The sequence below is a fragment of the Cuculus canorus genome, chromosome 2 (genome assembly GCF_017976375.1).
Source record: "Cuculus canorus isolate bCucCan1 chromosome 2, bCucCan1.pri, whole genome shotgun sequence".
NCBI lineage: Eukaryota > Metazoa > Chordata > Aves > Cuculiformes > Cuculidae > Cuculus > Cuculus canorus.
Window position 1 is genome coordinate 9,623,644 of NC_071402.1, and position 21,235 is coordinate 9,644,878.

A 21,235-nucleotide genomic window follows, 5' to 3' on the forward strand; every position below is an offset into this window, starting at 1 on the left:
AGAATGGGCCCTTTGGGACCAACAGGATTCCCGACTGCATTAATGTATCTCAATACCAAATATCTGCCATGGTGGTGCTTTTCAAAACTATTAGTAAAAAGGATGTCATTGCTGAAATGAGTCCGTTCCATCTCTGCCTGGGCCTTGACATCTACTGTAAAAAATCTGGCTAAGCTTCAAGAATGCTTTCCCCCCCTCCTTGCACAGGAGGAGTGGGAGAGGATGTGCCAATACCATGTCGTCACAGCAGGACTTTTGTTCTGAAGGATGCTTCTTTCCTCTTTAAAAATCTCTGGCGACTAAAGAGCTGGGAACTTTAACCTAGATGTGTTTTGCGGGTTTTATGACTAATGTTGTGTGTTGCAAGCAATGGACTGAGCTTGAGAGAGAACTGTTCATAGCAAAGCTGCTTATTTTTTCTCTCTACTGCTGGAATCCTCTTCGTGCCTGTTTTTGCATCTTGGGCAGAGTATCTGTAGCAACCCTCGATGTGCTGGTGACAAGGTCTGTTGTTTCTACCAATACAACACATTGAGCGGTGGCTTGCAAGCACAGCTTACAACTTGGTCCTCGCCCTTCTCACATGCTGTCTGCTTTATTTTTGCACTATTTTGTACTTTTTTTCCCTCTTTCATATTCACTGGAAATGAAAATCTCTGTGGATCTGTATACATGAACAGCTGTTTTGATGCATGGATTTAGTGTTTCATTGAGCCAAATATAGGCTTTGTGTTGATAGCTGATCACTGCTGTGCCTAATGTTTAAATAACTAAGAGAAAAAAATGTCAGGGTATTTTAAGAGATCAGCCCTTCCCCCTCAGCCCTTTGTAACAAACAGACACAGCCTCTCAGTGTTTCTGTTTATTGCTTCATTGAGGCCTCCATTCATTTTATAAACAACACAGCTGCTGACCAGTGTTGAGGAAAAAAAAGAAGGAAGAAAAAAAAAAAAAAAGGCTTCTGATTGCAACTGCCAAACAGTTCATTGTCTGTTCCCTGCAAACCAACGTGGGGATTGTTTTCTCTCCCAGCACCTCCTGCGGGCTGGAAGAGAGTTGTTATTTGGATGTAATTAAAGCAGCAGCCCCTCATCCCATACCGCCGGTATATTTTTGTGGGAGGTACATAATACACTGGATGCAGACATCACTGGGCTTCTCCAGAAGAGCCCAAATGTTTGGAAAGGAGATAGCAGGTAGTTCTTCATTCCCAAGCAGCACCACCACGGAGAGCTGTGACGCGCGGCAGAACTGGAAAAAAATATCCTTGGATGACCTGCCACTCTCTGAAATTGCTTATGGCTGAAGTGGATTATGGTATTCAGGTCAAGGCCACAGCGCAAAGGGGACTGGGGGAGGGAGGGAAGGGCTGTTTGCTGGGCGATAGCACTCAGGAAGGGCTAGGGCAGCTCTAGCTGAAGCCTACATGAGCAGTGGCACTAGCAGGACAGCAAGAGCTGCCACCAGCCTGCAATTTGCAGCCGTTGGCTCTCTATGTGTATGTGTGTATGCACAGGTCCAACTGAGGCTCAACACTGCACACAGCAAGATAGGCAGCAACGGTGTGGTTGCCAAGCTGTGGTTTCACCCCATGTGTAGGACCCAGCATTGTCATGGGCCATGACAATGGCTTAGTGAGCCTGCCCTAAGCAGACACCCAGCCCCTTGCACACTGGTGGGATGTGTGCAAGTCAACCCCTTTGCCTTACACCTACGCTTGCATTTCCCCAGCTGCAAGATTGTAGTTCATTGACTGATTGCAATGTGTTTTCACTTATTTTTAATGGTAACCAGTGACCAAACCAAAGAAAATGATAGTTCTTGACCACTAGCTGGTAATCTTGAACTTCGATCCTGTGGTGAGTCCTTCCACACCGCTCACACAGGCTCAGTGAGGTGGGAGGTCTTGCAGGGATGGAGTCTAGCACAGTTGCCACAAGGTCAGTACTTCATTTGGAAAGTTCAAAGTACTCAGGAGATAATGGATTTCCCAGCCTAGTCCAAATGTGGTGGCTGAGAAAGCAACCAGGAAGTCCTTCATGAAAGACAGTGTGCTTAGTGGCTGCCACGTGTGCAAGCAGAAAACCAGATGGGATTTCTGATGCCCTTTGAAAAAAGCAGGGAAATGTGGTACCTTTGCTGAAAGCCATTGAAAAGAGGCATGGTTGGCTGGAATGCCCTTAAAATTGTAGAGGACATCCCTTCCCAGAAGAAAGAATGCACACTGAAGGAAGAGGCTGGGGAGAAGGTGCTTTCTTGCCTTATGCCCCAGCAGCCGTAAGCAGCCGTAACACAGACCCATCACTGAGCAGGACAGGAGGCCACTAAAAGTATTGAAGTTCCCACTGAGGCAGGTAACCTACGTCAGGCTGGAAGGTAAGCCTCATTTGTGGGAAAATGCAAGCATCAATATGATGGATTTTTTTTTCCTAGAATTAAATGGTAGAATACTTACTGGGGTTAGCCTTGAGGATATGTAAATACAGGGTTATGGAATAATGGTTCTTTAGTTTAAATGCTTTTCCACATGTTTGATAACTTTGAACGGTATCTGTATGGGCTTTGCAAACAGGTTACTCCTGCAATGCCTCAAGACAGCTGATAAAGAGGACATGGTTGTTCAGGTTGAGTAACACACTCCACTTTGCTCAAAGACTCTAACAGGCTATCCCAATTCCAGTAAGAGTGTGAGGAAAGGAAAAAAACACTGAACAGAGTGAGAAACAGACCAGCAAACAAGAGTATGTGAGTTGGGGAACCCTTGACTTTTCCAAGCTGCCAAAATGTTCACATTGAAGGAAATGCTCTCAGAGCATCCTTTTTTTTTTTTTTTTTTTTTTTTTACCATATTACTGGCTCTTTATTTTTAAGTGTCTTCCAGTTCAGGGCTTTGTCACACAATGCAAATGCATGTTTGGACATTCGCTAGGCGAGGAGATTTGAAAAGGAAAAGAAATGTCAGTGGCAAACACATTTCACCTTCTTTTGCTTGCCTAAGCTTCTAAATGAGGTGTCAGTCACAGAATCATTAATCATTTACCACTTAGGATGTTATTTAATATATTTAAGCTGTAGCAGCAGCACGCCACCTATAAAACCTCACCATAATGCAGTACGAACAAGTAATACATGTTACATAGTTGATGTAAGTCTAACAACGCCAAACCAATCTGTTTTCTGCATTAATTTTTCATATATTTCTGCCTATGATGCTTACAGAAGCAACTCTGTAGAACCATTTACACTGGAAAGTCACCATTTGAAAAGGTATGCGTATGGATATGTGCCTATAGTTAATGAAAGCACTCTGAGTTTAATAAACTGCCTGTCTTAAAACTCCTTCCAGAAACTGGGAGAAAAAAATCTCAGGGTTTAATTTACAAGATGACACAGCATTTCTAAATATCGTGGTCTTCTTAGAGTTATACATATGAACAACAAAATCCTGGTGAGGACATCAAAGTAACTTCACCACACTCTTTTTCCGTTGTATGCACACTGAAACAGTGTTTTAAATACTCGTCAACACTCAATGTAAAGACATCTTCATAAGTGACATTCTAGCTTCTTTTTATCTTGCAGTGAGTGAATGACCTGCTTTCTGGGGCTCCCAAAGAAGGCGGCTTGAGTCACCATATTGATTCTGATAAAGCTACAGAAGGCTAATGGCTATGGTCACTGGAGCTAGCTGGAGTCCTGCTATTCTTATTAGCATGAATTGATCCTGAAATCCTGTCCTCCACACTTGTGCCAGCCTACAATACCAACAGGATAATTTACATGAGCAAGATCTGTGTCAAACTGTCTTGGCTTAGCCTGGATTGTGAAATTTGGACTGGATGATATGCTTGGACCAGACATTATGGTTGAGCTGGATGATCTTAGAGGTCTTTTCCAACCTTAATGATTCTATGATTCTATGAAATTGTCACTCCTATTGTTTCTCAAGCCTTTCCCTGGACTGCTGCACCACAGGGGTCTGGGACCATTTCGGAGCCTAGTATCTCCTCAATGCTGTTATTGTTGCTTTCTTGGATGGTGGTACTGCTTTCAGGTCCCAGCAGAGACCTGAAGCCATTGTACAAGGCACTGCACAAACATACAGTGAGCATCAGTTCCTGCTGGAGGAGTTTTCACTCTCAATAGATGCAATTAACAATGGGGCTTTGTTGTTCTGGCTCTGAAGAACGAAGAAAAAGCAAAGCAAAGGGCTGGATCCGTGAAAGGCTTTGAGGATCTAGATTTAAACAGTAACCACAAAAGTACTTTTGTAAAGATAAATTATTTGCTCAAGCACACAGGGAGCTGGGGAACTGAATCTGACATCTACACTATTGCCTTAGTTCTAGGGCTAATCTTCCTGTAAACATCCATTAAAACAAAGGATTTCTAACGCACTACAAACTGCAAGACAAGTTCACTCGCTCTTTCCCTTTCAGTATCACCAGAGAGACAAGCAGTTGCACAAGCAATAGAGCTAGTGAGGCTTCTTTTCCTAAAGATTTGTGTCCGATGTCCTCAGAAACTTCTGTACAGCAGTGTAAAGGCCACTGTTCCCCGTTCATGATGCCTTCAGCTCTTCCTCTTCCATGGCTGCTTGGTTCTACCTGGCGCATCTGCTCAAAATCCCTTAAAGCTGCTCTTGTGTTTGGGCTGTGCTGCAGATGTGCTGGCTGCCTGGCAGACGTGCATGGGCTTGGTAGGAGCAATGTGGTGGGTCCCTCCCTTGTCCTGCTATTTTATTTCACTTTTTATTTCAGGACCCACAATATTTCTGAGATCTTTTCTGTTTTACCTACTTTGTTTGACATTTCCCACAAATGGTCTGACTGACAGACAAACAAATGGATGGTGCCGTTGCACGTGTCTTGTTCCCTTAGGAAACCAGGCTAGAAACAGAAACATCTTGGGTCCGTTGGGTGAGATCTGTGGTTTCCAAGCATTCACTTCACACACGCTGGAGCTGTTGGACATGCATTAGCTTACAATAGCTTCTTTTATCTTGCAATGAAAGCTGTGTTTCAGCCATGGCAGGATTTCAGTATGGTGGTTACAGTGTCAGCTAATTACGAACCAAAGCAAGCCTATTAATTTCTACAGTTGGTCTATGTCTGTTGACCCTGTTTTCTTGTTTCCTTATGTGCACATGTAAGATAGTGAAAAACTGATTATACATATAAACACACATTATATATGCACTCTATTTTAGGCAAAACAGACTGCAAAATAGGAATAAACATATGCAAATAAACACATACATATTCATGGACATGTTCATATATGGTTTAATATATAATGTTATATACAACATTATATAAATGTATGCATATAATATTTTATATGTACCTATACATATGTGTGTACGTATGTGTATTTATGTATATATTTGTATATAGGCATATACATAAATGTATATAAGGAGACACACACATATATATATACTATTTTAAGATGAGCTAGAATGAGAACGCAGGATTTCAAGTCGTATTTAACTTATATGACTGAGAAAGAGGTCCTAGTATGGCTTCTCTACCAAGCATCTCAACAAAAAACATTTTCCCTTTTGGAAAACATTGTCAACTTCTTTGCCAAGGCTTCTTTTCCATCTATTCTCATGGATTATTATTTTTTTTTTTTACCAACTCATGAAATTTTGAATGTAACATGCTTAGTCTTGCAAGTACTGAGGCCTCATCTGAGGGGAGGTAAAGATGTGACCTCTCCTGTTACACCATCCAGGCCAAAGGCAGTCATAAGGCTGAATCTTCCAAAATGTTAGTGTCCTTAGGTTCATTATCAATGGAGAAACAAATAGATGAGGAACTTTGCACCTGCTCTGGAGCATGCAGACAGGAATCACGCTTGCCCAATCCTTGTATACAAGAAAAGATGCCATTGAAGTTAAAAGCTTTTGAAGATCTACCTCGTTTCTCCTAGACTGTTTTACATAGGGACTGCAAAATTTTCAGCTTGCTCGCATGAAGCTTTTATTTGTCATAGCCAGAAAGATTTCTGCCTCCTGCAAACTAATCTAGCTTCCTCTGGAATATCAAGATAAAGACAAATAATTTGGCAGCTGGAACTAAAATAAAATAAGTGACTGATTTTAAATAATTGTATTATATGAATTTCAGTCCTGTACTAGTCAAACCACCAGAACATGTTACTCAGTAGTTCTGCTATGCCAGCAGGGATTTTGGAAGTAGATGCTACTGTTGCCCATGCAGAAACATATTTCTACTCTCCCAATTGAAGCAACAGCAGATGTGCTATGGTACATGGGTGCTGTACTAAACATCTGTTGGAGAAAAGCCTAGCTCTATCATCCATCAATGGTGATAAATTTATTGTCTGGAAAGGTAATGACGGGTCTTTTCTTCTCTTAGCTGACACTTGCATGTGAAACCACTTCTGCAGAAAATGTTTACATTGATGTTCATTCTAAGAAGCAGCCCAGTTGCAACTGATACACCAGAAGCTACGCCGTGGGTTGTCCTCTCCTTCTGAATCCATTTGTACACAGACCTGATGTGGAAGCTGAAACCCGTTTTGTCATTTAGCATGTATCTCCTTTCATTTACTGCAGCCAGTGTGTGTCACTGGCAAGTTGGCAGTGGGAAACACGACCTGTGTGCTGTTGACACCACAGGGAGAAGGAGGTGGTAACCCGCATGCACGGATCACATAATTTCTATATGAATAAATTGGCACATGAGTTATTGTCATTTACCTCTCATCTGACTCTCCATTTCATCCTTCAGCTCTGCAAAGCTAAGCTATAAGCTATATGTAATCCATGGACAAGAATATCTGTTCTGAAAACGTGAGCTTTGGGGTGACCATTTTGGATGCAGAGCATTCGGGCTGCTCAAGATCAGAGCTGATTGAGAAAATGTGCAAGATATTCCAAGAGATCCATGTGAGTTCAAGGAGAACAGGGCACAGAGGATCACACAAAGGCAGTGAGACAAGGACTCCTTAAACAGATATTTGAAGAGAAGCCATTCATTCTTCCTATGAATTAGACTGTGGGGTGGGATCTGATAAAAAATGACAGAGGAGTTCTATGACTAATATCAGTGTGACAGAGATCAGAGTCAAGTCCCCAGGGTCAATTACATCAAAGAATGAACTAATGTTGAAGAAAACGTATATGCCAATGCTCATTTTCCAGCCTAGACCACATTATCTAAGAAATGACAGTAAATGAACAGTGTCTGAAGCTCGTGTCTGAAGCTCATGTCTAAGCTACTGACAGCCATGCTTTTGCTGTCATACTAGTGTATCATTCTTTCTTTTGGGCAAGTAAACAAACTGCTAGCCTAATAAATGGCAGCACCAACAGGACTGTCATTTAAGTTCTAGAATCTGTGCATAGAGTAATTCCTGGCTGTCATTAATGGATGGAGGTTTATTGGAGTTGAAAACCCTGCTTGTTCAAGACCTCGCCGAAAATGGTGTGGCAAAACAAGGAGATTTAATATCCTAACTGAGGAAAAAAACAAATTGTACATTGGCAGTGGATGAAAGATTCTCCTTTTATTTTAAATCCTCTGTAAAATCAGAGCAATGGGTCAATTCCAGCATTCAGCCAATTTAATTAGCAATCTCAGAGTAATCGTGGTAATGAGCCAAGTCAGCAAAGATGTCATTGGGGTTCTTGCAGTTCAGGTTGCAAAAACAAGCATTGATCCACATGATTTTCCAGGAAAACTCAGTTCCATCTGGGCAATGAAACCTCACTTCAATAGTCTTGGACTTGTAGGGTGTGCAGCACCTATTGTCTGTGCAGATGCCACAGTACTTGGGTCTATATGGACTTTTGCTGACACATCCTGAGATGGTGTAGTTCATTGGTTCATTGGCCCTGTAGACAGCCAAGCACTTCTTCCCAGGCTAAATCAGAAGAACAGAAAAGAAGGGTCAGGTTAATATTCATGGTTTACACAGGTAAACACATGCAAACAACCTTCCCAATACGACAGGTTTTGAAGACATTAGGAAGGATTTTAGAGTCCTGAGCTACTGGGTGTGACAGATTCACATATTTAGATATATGAAGCCAGAAGCTGCAAGTAGGATACTTCCAAAATACAGTTCATAGCCATGGCAGTAGTGCACCATCACTTTTCCACTAGCTGAATCACAGGTCTTTCTGAACCCGCAGTAAGCATGGCAGACTTGGTTTGCCTTTGCTCACAAGGACCTTTTGGCTGAAATTAATGCTCTCAGGGGAAAGTTTTCATACTGGCATGTGAAAGGACAGGAAGGACACATTTGTTACCACTTTGCCAGACAGAAAGTCCACGTATACTCTCTAACAGCCCTCAAGATTAGAAGTGCAGCCCTCAGGGGCCTGAATGCTGCCAAGCAAAAGTTGACCCCATGTCCAGGCAAAGTTCAAAAGGCATGTGGAGAAACAGTCCCGACCTTAATGTGCTGGGTTATATCCACCTCGCAGGGCCGCATGTTGCATAGGCGGCTTTCCTTCAGGAGCCGACACTGGTCATTATCGTTGGAAATCCTGGTGGAGATGCCTAGCCCACAGGTCTTTGAACAGGGACTCCAAGACGAAGTGTGAACTATGCAGTTCTTCTGCCAGGCTTCATCCTCTCCCTCATATGCTGCAGAGACCAGATTAACCCTGCGTTATGCAGCTGGGGCAGCTTTCCATATTAAACGCCCTCTCCCCAAGTCATTATACATTCAGGCCACTAATCCAAATAATTAAACCACAGCAAAGTTGTTCAGCATTCCTTCGAGCCTTCTCATCCCATCCCCTTTGCTGCTGACCTACTTGTGTCAGACCCTCCAGCATTGTGAGCGCTTGAGGCCAGGGCTCAATTCTTTATTTCCCTTTGCAGCTTCACACAAGGGGGTCCTTGTCTGGGGCCCCCAGGTGCTGCCTCAATACAAACACTTGATTACAGCAGCTTGTGCCAGCCTGTGCACAAGAGGGAGGAGACCTGATCCCCCCCCCCATGAAGTTTTATTTCTGAGCCCATTCAATAGATTCCCTGTAGCAAAAAGTGGTTGACAGTCTTTGCTGGATGGCTGAGGAGCTTGGGAAGCGGCCACAGCCTTTCACTGGGAGGAAGAGCAGCTTGAATAGCTCTCAGGGAGCTTGGCAGCCACTTGAAGAAAGGGTGGGATCTGTTTTGAAAACAGCCCACAATGCCAGTTCAGGTTCCTTCACAGCCTTGGCCGAAGTCCCCAGTTTTCTGCAACTTACAGAGCAGACCACAGGCAAAACTCTGACAGAAACTCTGCTGCAGTGAGCTTGCTCACTATTATATTTATTATTATATTAATTATTATATTAAATGTAATAAATTCTAGTCTCAGTTCTATAAGACTTCCACTCATAAGAGAAAAAGTAAGGAAACGAAGGCTGTGTTAAGCCCATTTTGAGACACAAGCCATGAAGACATAAGGCCAATTTCAATAGTAGATGTGAATTTGAACCTATCTTGAAGTTCAAAGCTACCAGCAACAGAAGTGAGGGCCAAACTCTAGTGATTTTAACCCAAAGAATGGAAGCTGGGGCTTTGTTTTACGCAGCAAAAATACAGACCAAGGACTGGGGAAAAAAATTTACCATCAAGGAACAAAAATCCTGGTCTACAACAAGCACCCTATTTCTCCTTGAGCTCTGTATTTGTCAGTCAATCTTTAAAATGGGGCTAATGTGGGTAACATCACTACATTACGTCACAAGTTGTTAAGAGGATAAACTTCAGACATATGGCAAGGCGAGCCCATCCTAAGTATCTGGGGCCATGTTTGAGGCAAATGGTACCATTGCTGTGCAGTGGGCTTTATGATCCCCATTATGAATGTGACCGTGAGGCAAGAAGATACCTTATGTGATACGTAAAATAGGTAGTTCAATAATGTCATCAGTCCAGAATTGTTAAAACACTAAACTAACACAAAGACAATATAGCCCAATTGTCAGTGAAACTTCTACCAGAATAACTGTTTTTGAAATGTTACGTAGATTTGGGCTTAATAAGGTAAAGGGGCTTTAAAATCAGACAACTAAAGAAATATAACCCAGGTAGAAAGCCTCAGTCCCAAATTAAACTGACTCCATTCTGTTTTCCAGGAGGCTTAAACTGAAAAAATAAAATAAATATGGTGAAGTAAAAAGGACTTGTGGCATCTTAAAAGTACCAGCAGATGTATGCTTCAAAGCCGACTTTGTCACACAAGCATGTTTGATGAATCTCATTTCGCTACTAAGGAGTTCAAGCACATCACTGGTGTTTGCATGTCCTGTGCTTCCCTGCATGGTGTATAGGAGTCTCTATGCCTTGTTGAGAAACATATTAGCTGATTGACAGATCGGGCAGTACAAGTGGATGCTTTGATTAAAGAGACTGATTTCAATTTCCTGACGATGAAGGAGAGGTCCACCTCACTCCCACAATACCTGCAGAGGAGATGTGGCGTGGAGATGTCTTCCTGATTTTCTTGGAGTCATCACAAATCCACTGCTCACAGCACTTCCCTGCCATCTTAATCAGCTTTGGGTTTGGGCACCAGACAAGGGGAGGACGTGAATTTGTGCACATGGGAACACATCCCACGGCCCCGTTAATGCATGTGCAATTATATTTGCAGTTGGGCTGAAATGTGTCCCCGTTATTGTACCTGACTCCATTGAGGACACATCCAACACCGACAATCTCTGAAAGAAAAGGAAAAGAGAGAAAGACACACAGAGCACCATTAAAATAATGCTGACTACAAACAGCACTGATTGTTTCTTTACCAAGCTGTTCTCTGGTCTAATGGAGCCAATGTGGAGACACAGCTGGGCTGCAGGGTGATGTATTCAACACGATGCTGAGCCAAGCGTGGTTACACTGTCTAGGAAGCTGTTTTCATCCTGAATCACAGCATAAAACCGAATCTTTTAATTCTTCATGGAAAAAAAGAAGTTAGAAATTGAAACAAGTTTTATCCACAAATGCTCACTTTAAAATCATTTCATGGCATGCTGGTAAAAGCTATTTCACAGTACGTGCAATCAAAGTAATTAAAGCAGATACTGAGTGAAATTCAAGGTTTCCAGGGATACATGAGAGGACTGCATGGAACTGCAAATATGACACAGCTCTTCACAACATTGGTACCCATCTGAAACAGAAGGAGGAAGACAGCCAAGGGAGCAAAAAAGCACGTAAAATGGCACTGAATTCCTATATTTATACAATTCGGTCCCATTCTTAAATTTATCACTAAGTAATTTTCTTGGAAAATGAGGTAACACATTTTAAAACCATGAAACTCAGTATTTGATGTATATTTTTTTAAAAAGTCAACAAAAACACGAGCTTTTTTATTGCCTGTGAATAGGAATCACATTGATTCAAGAAATAGGATGCAAGTTGTATAAAGTAGCAATTTTTTTGTTTGTTTCAAAGTTATGGACAGTTATTTGGAATCAGTAGCTGAAATCTTTGAATAGAACATTCAAATTTCAATTTCATGTTTGGTCACATGGAGGCAGTGTGCATGCACTGATCAAGTTGCTCAAGCTTTAAGTCTGCTCAGAAATCAAAGTTATTGTGTGGCTGCTTAGCTTCAGGGCTAACACAAAGTGAAATGCTGATTAAAATTCTGCAAGAGCTTCCTAATGTTAGAATAGGCTGAATGAAAATATCAAACACAAATCCTTTCTGCAGAAAAATGAGACTTGTCAGAATTTTAAGCACAGATCTAGATCTCCAGTTTGTGTTCAGCTCCAATTTTCATAAGGCTTTAGCCTTCATGTTGAAGAGAAATTGCTCAGTGCTGAGGCTGGATCTGAGGATTCAGTTAAACTTCTAGATGTCCACAGGGATTATGAGAGTTTGAGAAAATGCTGTATTTCCTGGTGTCCCAATATGTCCCCCCTGGACTGTGTTAACTTAGCCTCCTGCAGCTCTCATACATGAAGAGGTTTATCATGAGAACATCCTCAAACATAGACAAAGGGGCTGTTGAATGCCTTCATGCAGAACCATGACGAATCTGCGTCTAAGTCAGGCTATTTGGGAGTGCTTCACAATTCCTGACCCTATATACGCAACACCTGCCTTCCCACCTGGGCATGAGCTCAGCACCTTGCTCTCCCTGCTTAGGTGCAGAGAGAAGCCAACAACCAAAGGAGATCTATAATGTCCCAGCAAGCTCCCATCTGATGTCCAAGTGACCAGATCCTGAGATATATCTCAACACGCTAATCCAAATACAACCTGAATTTCCAATGGTTTCACTACATTCCCTTTGTAAATAACAGTTCCTAGCCCTTTCATGTTCTCTATTTTCAACAGATTATACTGTTCCTTTATTCCTGCACGTATGAGATTTTCTAGACTCTTTCGGCATCCAGTTGCAAAGCAACTTCCTCACAGCAGTTAGTCCCCAACACCTAGCACAGAAGATCATCTCTTGCCTTCTCCCACCCTGTGGTCAGGGCAATAGCTGGTGTGCTCAGAGTGGAGTGATGCATCCTATATACTACCCAGTGCACAAGAAAGAATGTGTCTGCAGATCCTTGATGCTGATAGCAAGGGGAGGACCACAGCTTTCTACGGCAGCCAGAGACAAGCTGCTTCACTTCCTAACCATGGACAGACCTACTTCTCGTGGCCCTCAACTGTGATCGCCACAATGCTCCCTACCATATAACTGTAAATGCCAAATGAGAGGGGAAATATTGTCGTGGCAGTACTCATGAGAAAATGCACTGGATTGGGAATACTTTCAGATGCCGCTGGGGAAGCTGTGGATCAGTCTTCCTACATCACAGTGCTGTTGACACAGGCATATCAAATGCCTGTGATGTGTGGGAGGACTAAAATAAAGCAAACAAAAAAGTCAACTAAGAAAACACACACTTAAATAAATAAACATAAAGCAATGTGAAACTCTTTAAAGAGGCCTAGGAAGGCTGGGGTAGCTTTGAGACATCATCCACATTGTTTTCCTTTCCCAACACAGGGCTAGCTGTAACGACGTCATTCTTGACAGATATTTGTCTAATCTATTCTTACAGACCTCCCACGAATGCTGTACATACGCTCCAGACAATACAGTTGAATGATCTCATATCCTCTTTTGTTAACCTTGGATCTTTTTTTAATCTTGAAAAACAGATTATACCTCTTATTTTGCCCATATCCTACAAAAATCTGGTTAGACTGTAGTTAGACTATCCTTCTTCTGCTGATGAACAGCAACCCCTACTATCATTTCTGTGAGAAACTGCCATCTACTCTGAACCTCTTAATTCTTCTGACTTGGCTCTTCTAAAATATCTGCTGTTTTTCTAAGTTTATTGAAGCTTACTGTTTGCAATCTTTCTTCTTTCCTGTAGATCAGTTATTCTGTCTATTCATCTCACAAGCAGGTCACCTCCACATTTCCTTCCACCTTTACTTTTTATGTTGGTACTTCATTTACCGCTATATTCCAGACTAGAAGACTCTAGGTCTAAATGACTTTTTGTGATTTATGTATCTAAAGCCACAATTAATGTATTCTAGTCACTTGCTAAACATCATCTTTTCTGATCAACTATCTGAGTGGTTGCATTCATGATCCTTTCCTTTTCACTCATTTCCAGAGTAATGATTTTCAATCATTTATGACATTTATGAGCAGATCAAACTCCTACCACATTCTGGATTTCAGAACAAGTGGATATATCCTTGATATACAAAACACTATGTCATTTCTTTTTTTGTATTCTTGCGGAATAAGAACTTTCCAGTTACATGAATTATCCCAGCAAGAGTTTGTTATGCCAGGCAGGAAGAAATCCTTCTACTTCATGGTAGCTAACAGAACAGAAACCACTGTAAGATTAAAGCTCAGATCTCAATTTGTCTCCAAGAAACTTTGCTAGGAGATGACTCATCCTGGCCTTCCTGACAGGACACCAAGTGCTATCCTTCCTAGGGATCCACTATTGGGAATAAAACAAAATCATCTCTTTATTGTCATGGTTTACGCGTAGACATCCATGTTGTTTGCCTTTAAAGCTAGCTGCACATCTGTGCTTCCTTCAACCCTATCCCACTAGAGCTCCTACTGTTATGGGGAATACAGAATCATCTACTTGCAAATATAAAGACCTCCAAATGCTGGTTGATCCTTGCTTCTAGCTGCAGCCAACTCAAAGAGATGTCGATTCGCGTTCAGCCAACTGCACTGAGAATAAAGACAGCTATAACGAAATGGATGATGATGAATGGAGGAGTTGATGAGTTTACAATCAGGTATCTAATGAGAGAAATACCAGGCACTGTTCAGACTAAGGAGAGCTGCCGATGTATGTCTAAGTCAAAAATATATGTACATCACTTACGTGCACATACTCCTATTTCGTACCTAGGTCTGTCTCCACTGTAGTCACAGTACAATCCCCTGTGGAAATCACAGGTGTCGGCCTCAGTGCAACTTTCTCCACGCTGTTTGGCACACATCTTGCAGCAGTCGCAACCGTCTGTGACCAGGCTGATGCCTACTGAGCACCGAGGTGGGAACTTCGGACACTCACACGGCCACTTACAGTACTGAGTCCGTGTGTAGGCCTCTGTCACGGCAGGGATGGTGGGGCTCATGGTGATGGAGGTCTGGGCAATGGCCTACAAACAAAGAAACACAGCTTGGAGAGCGTTCCAGAGAAAAGGGGGCTGTGAACCCTGTGGTGATTAGCCCTCAGCAAAACCCCACTCAGGTCTAAACAGACTGCAAAGAAACCAAAGAATAAATGTCAAAGAGCTATAGAAAGGGAGCAGTCACTGCTGTCTTGTAAACCCCTTCAGATACCAGCTGAGGGCAACTGTTCTGCAGCTTGGACTAGCACCTTTTTCAGACCTCTCATCACTAAACAGAGACCTTTTCCCACACAGGAACACAGACACGTATGTCAAGACCCCTCTGATACATGAGAAAAAGGTGATATATGTCTCCGGTCTGTGTCACCCTGTGGTGCTTGGCTCTGGCAGAGGATAGTGCCATCTCATAGCTGTCATGCCTATCCATTGAGAGATGGCTGTAGGGCCTCTTGGATACTCAAAGGCTAATCAGGCAGCAGTCACTGCCCTTCAGGTCATTGAGCAAGATAAAAGTCATCATGTTGCTGTGCGAAAGAATGTGGCATATGGCCCTGTTTAGCCTTGTCTTCCTCAGTTTTATTCATATTCGAGTAGGTCTTGCAATCAAAACATGGACCCCATAAATACACAGGTGCACTGGGAGCAAGCCTTTGAGCCCACAATCCCCACAGACACCCAGTCACGCACCTCTGCATTGTGAGGATGAACGGAAACCCACAGCCCTAGCACTCCACCATGGACCTCCTGAGGAAGTCTTGGATATTTTGCCTCTTCTTGCAGTGCACTAACAGCACAGCAACTTCTGCCTGACAGTATTCCAGCCCTTTGACTTGAACACAGATGAGATCAAAGGCAGGAAAAGATAACTTCTGAACACAAAATCTGTCTAATTGTCCATGAATGTTTTTATGCACAAGTTCACACACTTCCGTCTGAAAAATGTTTTTCTTGTCTGCACACCTACAATACAATACACATTCAGTTCAGGTCCCTGACAGAGTCCCAGTCCTAAGTAACAAAGCTACACTGGGGCTACAGCATTTAAAAAAAAAAAAAACTGAACAACAACAATAGTAATAAATAAATAAACAAATTAAAAAGTCATGCATTTCCTCTAAGCACTCTGACAAGTAACCTTATCCATCTTTTGCAGAGTCAATACCATATTCAGCAGAAACACACTCTGTGAATCTTAAAGTAGCCATGAGGCTCTTAAATCTGTCTGTGATGGGCACATGTGTTTATCCTACATGGAGTCACTGTGGGACCTATAAGTTGGATGAGTGTAAATGAAGCTTCATTATGTTAGTGTTTCTCCCATTCGTCATGCACAATTATTTGCCAGCATGGTGAGCAAGGAAGGAAAACTCTTAGAAGGAGGGTATAGCCAAGTTTCCATTTCCTGATCTCCATTTCCTTGGCACATAAGGCAAAACAAACTGAAAATTAATGAAATTTGACAATCAGATAACAAAATTGATCAAGGTAAATCAAGGTAGAAAAAGGATTTTGTTTAACTCAGTAATGCTACTACAGTAGACACATTCAGATCACTATTACTGAGATAATGGAGTGCTGGGGTGCCTTAGCTCATGGGAAACCCCACAAAGGGCAGAGGTTCATTGACTTCTGAACCCTCCAGTCCCTGCAGAGCAAACTCTGGATGACTAGCCATGATTGTGGTACAGGAAGGGTGCAAATGATGACAGTTAACAAAGCAAAGATATGCCTTTTCTACTAGGATCTCTGCACAGAAAACCTGAGCTACACATGGAGTTCAAGTAGGGCACAGAGGTGCAGGCACAGAAACAAATAAGTTTACTTACAGGCTATCAACAGCAGCCAGAACATGGCCGTGCTTGGGCACATGCGATCCAGAAGCTCTTTCTGGTGACAATATGTGAGGGCTGCAAAGAGTGTGTAAACCTACATAGCTCAGACAAGGAAAGTCAAGGTCTAGAAATTACTAAGGCAATCCTATCCACTCCTAGCTACCTTGTACAGTGCTACATATTCCCTGGTATTTTGTCCTCTTTACAGCTTCAGATGTCTCAAACTAAAGACTTTCCACCACCTGTCCATAAGAAAATGCCCCATCCTAAGGCTTTGCAGGGAAAAGCCTCCCTAAGAATTGCAAAATCACAGCTGATGAGCTATCCATCAGGACACCTCTGCAAAGCTCTTTTTTTTCTGTCTTCTATAATTTCCTTACTAGCAGACTCAAATTTTGTTAAAATATATTTGTAAACTTGCTGTATCTGAAGGCATATTTAAGTATCTTAGTAATTAGTTACCCCATATTTAGAACACTAAATTGTTAACACACTGCTAATCACTGCCAAATAGGCAATGTGTTTTCTCTGGGCACAATTCCCAATTCCATTAAGGCCCCCTTTAAAAACAGTTGGCCTTAAAGTTGGCTTAAGACCACATTTAAACTCATGTTTAAACAAAAACATACCAATATAATTTACTCCCACTTTAAGACTCCTTGATGCTGCCAAAGCTGTTAAAAGAGGAACATTCAGATCAACGAAAAGCCCTGGTCTTTTAATAGTGGTATTTTTCATTCCACTCACAATGATCTGAATAGGTGGAAAAATATTTCATTTCGGAAGACAGACGTCTTCAAGTGCAATAAACCTGTTTACTTTGTTGCTGATCATTAAAAAAGTGCTTAATAATCAAACCCAGATACATGGACAAAAGTTGCACAGCTATTTAAAGAGGCCATTGCCGTGGCCCAACCCTTTAAGTAAATCCCTTTGCAGTCTTCAGTTTCTATTGTCAGCATGAGCAAGCAAACAGCTTCTACCCTGTGCAGATACAAAAATGTCTGTGAATCAACACACACAGCAAAGATGAACCAATAAGCTACGGTTTTAGCTAATATGTCAAGGACTGAGGCTCAATTCTTGTAAAAGACTGGGTAGCTGGGAGCCACTCTGTGGCTAGTGGTAGAGAGGTATTTAGAGTAAATTATTTAACAGCCATTCCTCTAGGTCTAAAGCCTGAACTGGTCACTGTAACTGTCCTTATAGTGACTAGCTGTTGTAGTTTTACACGTTCCAGCAGAAATCTCCAGTAGCTGAGTAGGCTACAGGAAGGACACTTAAAGTGGGCCACATGTGTCCAGAGAAGAGCAACGAAGCTGGTGAAGGGGCTGGGGAGCGAATCTTACAAGGTGTGGCTGAGGCAACTGGGGTTGTTTAACCTTGAGAAGAGTAGGCTGGGGGGAGACTTTATTGCTCTCTACAGCTACCTAAATGGAAATTGTAGAGAGGAGGGTGCTGGCCTCTTCTTCCAAGTGACAGGTGTTAGGACAAGGGGGAATGGCCTCAAGCTTTGCCCGGGGAGGTTCAGACTGGATATCATGAAAAAATTTTTTGCAGAAAGGGTCACCGGGCACTGGAACAGGCTGCCCAGCGAGGTGGTTGAGTCATCATCCCTGGAGGTATTTAAAAGATGGGTGGACGAGATGCTCAGGACATGGTTTGGTGGCAGATAGGGATGGTTGGGCTCGATGACCTGAGAGGTCTTTTCCAATCTGGTGATTCTATGATTCTATGATCTTCAAATAACCAGTGTGGACAGGCACCAAGATACTATGACTATCCTGTTTTAAAAATAGGGAAGGCGTGGGGAGCTGGAAGTGGCATCGTGTCCTAGGCTCCATTGTCACCCAACCAAAACCCAGCCTTTGGAAGCTAATGTCCACGGGACACTAGAACAAGTGCAAAACTCATACAACTTCCAGGCCCTCCTCCTGTACCCTTCCAAGTCCCTCAGAGCTTTGCTATTGGAGAAAATTCTATAGATTCATAAAACTCTTGGCTTTTCCTTTTCCATGGTCATCTGTCACCATCAGAATATCTAAATTCCTTAGGGAAAAGTCATTCAACCTTCCTAATCTAATGTCCCAGAACATTTTGCTACATAGATATTTTCTTATTAACAGATATAATGGTTAAGACATTATAAGTAATCATACTTTATAAATATCACAATGAAAACCAACTTTTTCCACAGGTGTCATCAACAGTAAATCACAATGTAACGGCTGTCATTTATAGCCGTCCTTAACTAGAAACAAGCAAAGAGAACCCCCCTCATGTTAGTTAAGGTTTCAAGAATCACATTCAATAGGATCATAGGGTCAATAGGATGTGTAGGAAGATGATGGTTTTATAAGAACTTCAAAATGAGAGTGAAGAGAAACTCTACACCAAAAAGCACAGTGCTGGTGAATTGACAAGTTTATTTTAAAATGTCAGAAAGACAAAGGACTGTGCCTGCTAGGAAATTTTTTCCAGGTACTAGTAATTAACTCATTTTTTATAATTACTTTTCAACTAGAGACCTGCAAATTTGTTATCTTGGATCCTAAGGTCAAAATGTTCCACCACAAGTTATTCATGAGCTCTAATTTTTCTACTCTTGGAGGTACAAGCTCATTCTCATTAAATCAAGATGAAGCCTTTCTCATTCTGCCATGGGTGTAAACTTTTTATTAAAGTTGCTTCTGGTTTATGCTTGGTAGGCTCCAAAATTACTTTCTTTTTGCATCTGCATAAGATACTATTTCACTAGCAACAATTTCCAGCTAATTTTTGTGTTCACAATCACGCAGAGAGAAGTAGAAAATAAAAAATTTACTCACTGTCTACCATGGTCACAAACTCAGTATTTTTAATAGCCTTGAGTTTTACTATCAAAATCTCAAAGATATGAAGTGGATACCAGCATTTCAGCAATGTCTACCTACTGGCAAAGTATATTTTCAATTTGATAGAAAATACTGTAATTGTGAGGAGGTTTGAGTTTTGAAAACTGAGAAAACCAAGCTACAGTGTTGAAATTAGTGCATAAAGCCAAAATCGCAAGCCAGCCACTTAAACAACAGAACTTTTATATGATGTATGAGGAAAACTCTACCTTTGCTTTTAAGCAGGAAAGCCCTAGATGCATTGCAATATGTTCCTTTTCTTCTGGTTTTTACAGGTGTCTAAAAATATATAAAGTGTATTTACTTCATGGTTTCAGTGCTGCAATATCTTAAAGCTTTTTTCTTTCAAGTATTTTTTCCATCACAGTGGGCACGGTGAAGAGGGTGAGTGGGAAGAAGTTATCCATGCTCTTCCCCTCTAGTTTCCTGATAGGAAAATGTCCAGGATAGATGTTGACTTCCAAATTCAATTCCTCGCTGCTGGCAGAGATGGATATCTGGTTATGAGAAGTTGGCAGATAGAGGTTTGCTCAAGCCATAGTACCTTGTCATCTCCTGCTGTTTTCTCCTTGGTGGTAATTCACTCTAAAAGAAGGACTTTTGAGCTCACTCTCAGCTGCACAAGCAGTAATTTGCAGGACAAGTGCCATTGACTAGGGTCCTTTAAATTTCCCATGGTAGAAGACATTAAAGGAATACTTTTAACCTACATTTCTGATACTGCCTTTCTAAGCAAATGCCAGAAGTCATTGATGTTGGGATACAAAGTGATCTGGATTATCCTCTGTCCTGCATCTTCGGCACATTCACAGGAGAGAACAGTCAGTGAGGAAATCTTTACTACAGTGCCCTTCTTAGTACTATGTGATCAAATCAGCTCATTTGCAGACTGGTAACAAACATCCTCACTGATGGGTGTTCATGCACTAAGGCCTGACAACATCAGCCTGCCACTGTTAGAAACAACTCCAGATTTTCAGTTTGTCTGTCCTGAACAGGGATTTTGAAGGTAAAACCGCAACTCTTAAGTGGACACCTAGGGATGCATTTCCCAGGAAAGGGCTAAGCAGTTGCACTGTCCCTCTGCCAGAGGACACATCTGCTCTCTCCTGGTTCCACCTACTGGCTGAACTATTTAGACTGCACAAGCAGAAAAGCTTGTTGAACCAACTCCAGCACCACGTACCCCCTCTAAATGTTCCAATTAACCAGAATGATTTTTAAAAGCACCCCTGGAGACTCACGCTCACAGTCACAGAGTTGTAAACATCCTAATACTAACCTGACATAGCACAGTTCCCAGAGGAACAGAGTGTCTGGAGCTTAACAAAGAAGTAAAAGCAAAAAGACAAAATAAAAGATCAATAATTTATTAAATAAGGCCATATGCCTTTCCATCTCTCATCTGCATCTTTGGGCAAGGACAGAGATTGCTTAGTTTCATACCAGAGCAGGCAGAGATTAACAACTTGCAATGCATGTCACAGAGATAGGCACATCAATGGAAAACAGGACTTGGCTTACATCAGGGGGCTTAAATCAGGCCCTCTGGGTAGAAGTTTGGTTCTTGATCTTGGTCAGTTTGAATATCTGACCTGAACATTGCTGAATATTTGCACTATTATTATATCCTAAATCGATGGGTCAGCAAAGAGTGAGTTCTTACAGCAAGATCAGCAGTAATCACAGTGGACTTCTGTGCTGTTATACTCTTGTTACAAATCCATAATTCCTCATGAATGGTCATAAACTATCACAAGGTAATACTAGTGAAAAGTAGGCTAGCATCAGAACAGAGATACAAATCAGATTCCACAGGACACGTAATATGAAGAGGAAAATATGGTTATTTGGGACTCAGCTTCCCCAGAGCACACATGAGCTTCTACATGCC

The 21,235-nt window shown here is 41.9% G+C and overlaps 1 protein-coding gene across 1 annotated transcript in view; it reads right to left on the minus strand.

Annotated features, from left to right (window-relative positions):
* Positions 1 to 3,096: 3,096 nt before the first annotated feature.
* Positions 3,097 to 21,235, minus strand: part of CCN4 (cellular communication network factor 4) — a 38,792-nt gene continuing 20,653 nt past the window's right edge. Inside the window, exons 2-5 of the mRNA XM_009560021.2 lie at positions 14,363 to 14,642; positions 10,436 to 10,693; positions 8,431 to 8,624; positions 3,097 to 7,896 (exon numbers count right to left, since the gene is read on the minus strand). Of these exons, the coding sequence (XP_009558316.2) occupies positions 7,597 to 7,896; positions 8,431 to 8,624; positions 10,436 to 10,693; positions 14,363 to 14,642 (1,032 nt within the window). The 3' untranslated portion in view covers positions 3,097 to 7,596. The remainder of the gene's footprint in view (positions 7,897 to 8,430; positions 8,625 to 10,435; positions 10,694 to 14,362; positions 14,643 to 21,235) is intronic.